The sequence below is a fragment of the Tachyglossus aculeatus genome, chromosome 22 (genome assembly GCF_015852505.1).
Source record: "Tachyglossus aculeatus isolate mTacAcu1 chromosome 22, mTacAcu1.pri, whole genome shotgun sequence".
Taxonomy (NCBI): Eukaryota; Metazoa; Chordata; class Mammalia; order Monotremata; family Tachyglossidae; genus Tachyglossus; species Tachyglossus aculeatus.
The window spans coordinates 32,030,869-32,038,836 of NC_052087.1; the positions used below are offsets into that span (position 1 = coordinate 32,030,869).

Genomic DNA, 7,968 nt, shown 5'->3' on the forward strand with positions numbered 1-7,968 from the left:
AATGTAGTTTCCTAAGGGAGGAGGTTCCCAGTTCCTTTTCCTGTTTCCCCTCAGTCCATTAATTCCACCTCCACCGTTTTAACAACCAGCATGGCTAATAATAGATATTACCTTTTATTTTATCCTCAGGACAAGGAAAAAAAAAAACCTAGAACAGAATGTCCCCGAATGGCCACATTTTCTCAATCGTGGGCTTAGAGGGACACATTACCTCTTTCTAGACCAGTAGGGGATCATGTGGAACTCTTCCCACCTCACCATGGTTGTATTCAGGAAATAATTCTGTCCTTATTCAAACAGTGATTACTTAGTTTTTGGAGCACTGAACAATGTTTAGGGTTAGGGCTAAATGCTAAAGATGGGGCTCAATTTTCCTATAGATTTTGAAGAGCAAGTTCAGTCTGGCCTTGACATAGGCCGAGGATTTTTGCCCATAAGAAAGTAAGGAAATGGTGTCCAAATTCAGCTCCCTGACCGAGGCCATCAGCATCTCAGAAGTGAATCCTATTACTTCATTAAGTAGGAGTATTTACTGATAACTTCCTATGGGCAGAACACTGTATCAAGGAGGATGAGAGAATACAAAAGAATAATTAGAAGACATTATAACACTTCTTAAATATTTCTTTCCCCCCATACATTAAGCCTCATTTGAGGATAGTACTACTAGTTGTTGAAGTAGTAGTGGTAGTAGCAATGTAGTAGTAATGAGAGAAGAAATAGTATTTATTAAGTGCTTACTGTGTTTAAAGCACTGTACTAAGCTCTGGTAAAGAGTACACAGCTGGGAATTAGGCATGGAGAACAGTGGGAGAAGAGCACTTCCTAAAAATAAGCATGAAAAGGGGAGAGAAATCCACTCATTCTAAATTTTTGTTTTGAGCTTAAATGCATCATAGGATGTGAATCCTTGGAGAGCAACTGAATTAAGAATCTGTTGTATCAAGACTCTGCTGTTCTCACCCACACTCACTTAGCAAGTACCCAACTAATATTGCATTGTTCCTTCCAACCCCATAGTTACTGAAGATGGCATTGATGGCAGAAGGAAATCTCACCATGTGGAATGAGTTTATCCTTTTGGGTCTGACTGACCGAGTGGATCTGCAGGTGGCCCTCTTTCTGTTTTTTCTCATGGCCTATATTGTCACCGTGGTAGGTAACCTTGGGATGACGATGCTGATCAAGATTGAGCCCCAACTTCACACCCCCATGTACTTTTTCCTCAGCAATTTATCTTTTGTCGATTTCTGTTACTCATCATGCGTCACTCCCAGGATGCTAATGACCTTCTTGTCAGAAACCAAAGCCATTTCTTTTATTGGGTGTGCGTCCCAAGCTTATTTCTTTGGGGCATTTGCAACCACTGAGGTATTCCTTCTGGCTGTGATGGCATATGATCGATACGTGGCCATCTGCCACCCACTGCTCTATAGAGTCACTGTATCCCCCAGGGTCTGTGTTGTCCTGGCATCAATTACTTACTTTGGTGCCTTTGCAAATTCACTTATTCATACCTATCTTACATTTAGATTGTCATTCTGCCAATCCAATGTGATCAATCATTTCTTCTGTGAAATTCCACTACTGTTACAACTCTCTTGTTCAGATACGAGCATCAATTTCCTACTGATGTTTATCTGTGCTGCTTTTAATAGCTTGAGCACACTTTGGACTATCCTGATCTCTTATATTTGCATTCTTGCTGCCATCCTAAGGACCCAATCTAGAGAGGGGAAACGGAAAGCCTTCTCCATTTGTGCTTCCCACCTAACTGCTGTTTTCATTTTCTATGGGACCCTGATCATCATGTATCTTCAGCCACATTCAAACTCTTCCCTGAATCAGAACGGATTGGTCTCCGTGTTTTATACTGTGTTCATCCCCTTGCTGAATCCTCTGATCTACAGCTTGAGAAACAAAGAAGTGAAAAGTGCCTTTAGGAAAGTAATGGAGATGAAGGTGCTTTCTCTGTTTTTTGATGATTAAAAGTGGTACTCGGAGTAAATTCATTCATTCATTCATTCAATTGTATTTATTGAGCGCTTACTGTGTGCAGAGCACTGTACTAAGCGCTTGGGAAGTACAAGTTGGCAACATATAGAGACGGTCCCTACCCAACAGTGGGCTCACACTCTGCTTAGAATGTGTCATAAATATTGACACTTTTTCTCTTAAACCAGAGATAAATCAATGTCTTGGGAATGATATCTTACTCTTCCAAAATGCATGATAGTTATAATTGTATGATCAGTTTCTTCCTCCCACTAAACCTCCCTTATGCGCTCTCTCTCTCTCTCTCTCTCCCTCTCTCTCTCTCTGAGGAACTATGCCTCCATTCTTGAGGGAAGAGGAAAAAAAAATCACTATTGCCTGAGTCTGCATATGACATACCCAATGTGATTTTAAATTTCTCAATGTCCCTAATGAAACCTGTTTCATTAACCAGTTATCAATAGCGAGGTATGCTGCTGGTTCTTGGCAATATAGTTCTACTCAGAAGTTCACTTAAAAAGTGAAAAGTTGAGGGAACCTAGAGTAGTTTTTCTCTCTCTTAATAGCACCTATTTTTATTCATTCATAATAATAATGATAATAATAATAATAGCATTTATTAAGTGCTTACTATGTGCAAAGCACAGTTCTAAGCACTGGTGAGGTTACAGCGTGAGCAGGTTGTCCCACAGGGGGCTCACAGTCTTAATCCCCATTTTACAGGTAACTGAGGCACAGAGATGTTAAGTGTCTTGCCCAAAGTCACACAGCTGACAAGTGGTGGAGCCGGGATTTGAACCCATGACCTCTGACTCCAAAACCCGTGCTCTTTCCACTGAGCCACGCTGCTTCTCCATTCATTCATTCAATCAATCATATAAGCACTTACTGTGTGCAGAGCACTGTACTAAGAGCTTGGAAAGTTCAATTCAGCAACAGATAGAGACAATCCCTACCCCATCTACCTCCCAATGTATTAGAAAGATGTGCTGTTGATGCCATGTGATTAAATGTTATTTAGTCGTCCTTTGGGTTCAAAGATGGAATTTGTATGGATGCGCACACCAGCCTGGATTGGCTACCACTGGCATCTCCTTATAGTCCAATATCACAGTGACTCCTTTGAGGTTCTGCTTCACTATGGTTTAAAACAGTTAATCTGTTCTTACAGTTGCCCTATTTAGGCACCCAAGAGAGACAGCCACTTAGGTATCTCCCTGATAATCATTCTTCTTTCATATTCTACCCAGAAAAGTCGAAATTCAATAAATAGGTCGTCAATACTGAAACACCAACTGCATTCCAGGACCTTGCCTTCTGTGATCTTGGATGGCTGTTTGTTATGAAGTAGAAGTGCTTGATATGAAAAGTGATGTTTATGTGATTTTGATGAAACTGCTTGAGGAGCTGGATATGTTACCTTTGGGAATCCTGGATTTCCCCTCCCCTTGGCCTCATCAGCAGATTCAGACCTGGATGTTCACTGTTCTAAGTATCATCTATTGCTTTACAGTGTAAGCCTCTTGTGGACTAGAAACATGTCATTTCTCTATTTTGTACTTTCCAAGGACTTAAAAAATCGTTCAGCACTCAGTAGACTCTCAATAAATGCTATTACCACTACTAAAAGGAATAATATTGATTATTGTCTTTGTTCCCTTACAGAGAAGCATAAGAGCTTCTGCGTTTTGGGTTCAGTTTTCTTTCAATTCTCATGTGCAGGTGCTTTTTTTTGCATACAGTATGTTCTCAATAAATACCATTGATTGATTAAGTGAGGATTGGATAAAGAACCATGTCTTTCACAGGAAGAATGGTTCATGGATTGAAATTTCCTCATGGCAAGAGCTTTCCCATTTATTTCTGTACGTTCCCAAGCACCTAGAAAACAGAGTAGGTGCTCAGTGAATAATACCGATGACACCAGTCCATCTACCAGTAAATCAAAGGTACACTGATGATATTCTGTAGAGAAAGATTGAGGAACGTGTTCCTTAAGGAAGAGGTTGAATCCAAAATAAAATTCATTGTGTTAAATATGACTGTTATCAAGTTCCTCTATCAGACCCCTAATTCAGAGTAATTATTTTCCCAGTGCCTCACAAATCATGAATTTAACAAAACAATCTAATTGCATGTCTCAAAATGAGCATTCATTCAGTCAATAAATCAATAGTTTTTATTCAGCACTTACTGAGGGCGGAGAAATGTAATACCACGGTAATAATAAATATTATTAGGGTCTCACCACAGTAGGAAGGCACTGGCAGACTGGCTGGGCCACCCAGCTCTGTTTCCAAGGGAGCAAGAACGTTGCTGAGTATGCCCATGCAGGCCACCTAGGTTTTCCTAGCATTTCATACTTATTTATGCCCATCCTCAGAATTTACATATGAATATTAATTATTATTGTCATTATTACTGTTAATAATGGTAATAATAATGATAAATGTATTTGTTAAGCACTTACTATGTACCAGGCACTGTACTAAGCACATTGGGATAGACACTAGATAAGCTCCACAATCTAAGTTGAATAATAATAATAATAATAATAATAATAATAATGATGTCATTTAGTAAGCACTTACTATGTGCAAAGCACTTTTCTAAGCACTGGGGAGGTTACAAGGTGATCAGATTGACCCACGTGGGGCTCACAGTCTTAATCCCCATTTTACAGATGAGGTAACTGGGGCACAGAGAAGTGAAGTGACTTGCCCAAAGTCACACAGCTGACAAGTGGCAGAGCCGGGATTTGAACCCATGACCTCTGACTCCAAAGCCCGTGCTCTTTCCACTGAGCCACGCTGCTTCTCTAAGTTGAAGGGAAGACAGGGACTGAACCCCCTTTTGCTGGTAAGGGAACTGAGGCACAGAGAAGTTAAGTGACTTGTCCAAGGACACACAGTAGAAAATTGGCAGAGTAAGGATTAACATCCAGGTCCTCTGACCCCCAGACCTAGAAGATAATGCTCTTTCCATTAGGCCACATGGCTTCTTTTCATTCAATTATTTCTTCCGATTATTCTATTTGTCAATATTTTTATGTCTGTCTCCCCTTTTACAGTGGAAACTCATTGTGCCTCAAGATTCTGTTGTATAGCCATCAATCCATGGTATTTATTAAGTGCTTACTGTGTGAAGAGCACTGTACTAAACACTAGGAAAGTACAATATAGTAGACTTTGTAGATGTGATCCCGTCCCAAAAGCAGCTTCCAGTCTACAGGGGAAGACAGACATTAAAATAAATTGCAGATAGGGGAAATAGAGTATAAGGATATTTTATATTGCCCCCTGGCACCTAGGGAGCTCTCAATAAGTACTATTACTGCTATCAGTCAATCAACTGATGGTATTTATTGATTGACCCCTGTGTACAGAGCATGAAGCAGCGTGGCTCAGTGGAAAGAGCCCGGGCTTTGGAGTCAGAGGTCATGGGTTCAAATCCCAGCTCTGCCACTTGTCAGCTGTGTGACTTTGGGCAAGTCACTTCACTTCTCTGTGCCTCAGTTCACTCATCTGTAAACTGGGGATTAAGACTGTGAGCCCCACGTGGGACAACCTGATCACCTCGTAACCCCTCAGTGCTTAGAACAGTGCTTTGCTTGTAGTAAGTGCTTAATAAATGCCATCGTTTTTACTATCATTATTATTTTATATTGCCCCTGGCACCTAGGGAGCTCTCAGTAGGTACTATTACTATCAATCAACTGATGGCATTTATTAAGCATTTGGGAGAGTACAATAATAATAATAATAATGATGGCATTTTCTAAGCACTTACTATGTGCAAATCACTGTACTAAGCGCTGGGAAGGTTAAAAGGTGATCAGGTTGTCCCATGGGGGGAGCTCACAGTCTTAATCCCCATTTTACAGATGTGGTAACTGAGGTCCAGAGAAGTGAATTGACTTGCCCAAAGTCACACAGCTGACAATTGATGGAGTCGGGATTTGAACCCATGACCTCTGACTCCAAAGCCCGAGCTCTTTCCACTGTGCCATGCTGCTTCTCTAGTAATGATGATGGCATTTATTAAGTGCTTACTATGTGCAAAGCACTGTTCTAAGCTCTGGGGAGGTTACAAGGTGATCAGGTTGTCCCATGGGAGGCTCACAGTCTTAATCCCCATTTTACAGATGAGGGAACTGAGGCCCAGAGAAGTGAAGTGACTTGCCCAAAGTCACACAGCTGACAACTGGTGGAGCCAGGATTTGAACCCCTGACCTCTGACTCCAAAGCCCGGGCTCTTTCCTCTGAGCCACGCTGCTTCTTCTACAACAGAGTAGGTGGTCATAGCCACTGCCCTCAAGGAATGTACAGACTACAGCTACTAGTTGGACTATGCTTCTTCGTAGGCTCCAGGCTACTGGTTGTCCCAAACACATTTAGATAAAGGAAAATCAGCTTTTTGGCTCATATTATTCGGACTGCCAGGAGGTGGATGGGCTGGTGTTGGGGAGGGGGTAATAATAATAATAATAATAATAATGATAATAATAGTATTGAAGCATTGTGGGGGTGGAGAAAGAGTATCCTCTCTCCTCAGGTCAGTCTCAGCTCCTCCTCTGCAGATAGGGCAGAACTGAACTTCCTGAACTTGAAACAATCCTCTCTTACAGATCTGAAATATGTATTTGCCAAAGACATCATCGTAATTCAATTAACAGGAACACCTTCTCAACCCCATCGTAATTCAATTAACAGGAACACCTTCTCGACCCCATCGCTCGTTTCACCGCATCTTTCACCTCCTTGTTTCTCAGACTGTAAATCAGGGGGTTCAACATGGGGATCACCAGAGTGTAAAACACGGAAACCACTTTCTCTTGCTCCAGAGAATACCGGGAATGGGGCTGGATGTAACTAAAGCTTATGGATCCGTAAAACAGCGTCACGGCGGTCAGGTGGGAGGCGCAGGTGGAGAAGGCTCTGCGCCTCCCGGATGCGGAACGGATCTTCAGGATGGCGGCGACAATGAAGACGTAGGAGAGGAAGATGGTCAGAAAGGTGAGCAGGGCGATGACTCCTGAGAAAATCAAAAGCAGCAGCTCGTTTCTGGAGGTGTCTGAACACGCGAGCTTCAGCAGCGGCGGCAGATCGCAGAAGAAGTGGCTAATGACGTTAGGCCCACAGAAGGCTAAGCCCGCCAACCCAATTGTGTGGGTCAGGGAGTTAATCAGTCCCCCTATGTAGGAGCCCACCACCAAGCCAACGCAGAGTCTTTTGGTCATGACGGCCGTGTAAAGCAGTGGGTTAACGACGGCTGCGTAGCGATCGTAGGCCATCACGGCCAACAGGCAACCCTCGGTGGTGAGCAGCAAGACAAATACAAAATATTGTACAATGCAAGCGGGGAGTGAGATCGTTCCTCTTTCAACAAAGAAGTCGGCCAGCATCTGCGGAGCAAATACTGATGAATAACAGGCATCTACAAATGACAAAGAACTGAGGAAGAAGTACATGGGCGTGTGCAGTTTGGAATCCATTCGAATTAACACGATCATGCCGATGTTTCCCAGCAGGGAAAGAGCATAGTTTACTAAGAACACCAGAAAAAAGATGACCTTCAGCTCGGCACGATCCGTCAGCCCCAAAAGAATGAACTCTGTGACTCTTGTGATGTTCTCTGGAGCCATGGATTTGATATTTTTTACAGTCTCTGCCAGAAGAAGATTAGAGAAATTGGAATTATGGAAGAAGAAAATGCTTTTAACTAATCAATCAATCAATCAATCGATGAATTTACTGTGTATGGAAAACACTGTATTAAGTGCTCACGAGACTATAATAGAGGTGGTAGACATGTTTCCTGCCCACAAGAGGCTTTACTAGAATGAGACAGACATTAACATAAAAAAGTATATGTGCATAAGTACTATGGGACTGGCATTTCAGACGTGAAATCAAACTTCACGCTATTCAAGCAAGTCAGCTTAGGCTATATTTTTTCACTGAAAATCTATTT

General features: G+C 42.1%; 2 protein-coding genes across 2 annotated transcripts; one reads left to right on the forward strand and one right to left on the reverse strand.

Annotated features, from left to right (window-relative positions):
* The first annotated feature begins 1,038 nt into the window (after nt 1-1,038).
* Nucleotides 1,039-1,989, forward strand: LOC119943941 (olfactory receptor 1052-like). Its single transcript, XM_038765156.1, has one exon. It carries the CDS (start codon nt 1,039-1,041, stop codon nt 1,987-1,989), a length of 951 nt encoding a protein of 316 aa, XP_038621084.1.
* A 4,711-nt stretch (nt 1,990-6,700) lies between these two features.
* Nucleotides 6,701-7,663, reverse strand: LOC119943770 (olfactory receptor 1052-like). The gene has a single exon (XM_038764930.1). The coding sequence runs from the start codon at nt 7,637-7,639 to the stop codon at nt 6,701-6,703; it is 939 nt and encodes a 312-aa protein (XP_038620858.1). The 5' UTR covers nt 7,640-7,663.
* Nucleotides 7,664-7,968: the final 305 nt, after the last annotated feature.

Bases quoted from the DNA above. Each gene is read 5' to 3' on its own strand.
- LOC119943770 (XM_038764930.1), bottom strand. From the start codon at position 7,639: ATGGCTCCAGAGAACATCACAAGAGTCACAGAGTTCATTCTTTTGGGG.
- LOC119943941 (XM_038765156.1), top strand. From the start codon at position 1,039: ATGGCAGAAGGAAATCTCACCATGTGGAATGAGTTTATCCTTTTGGGT.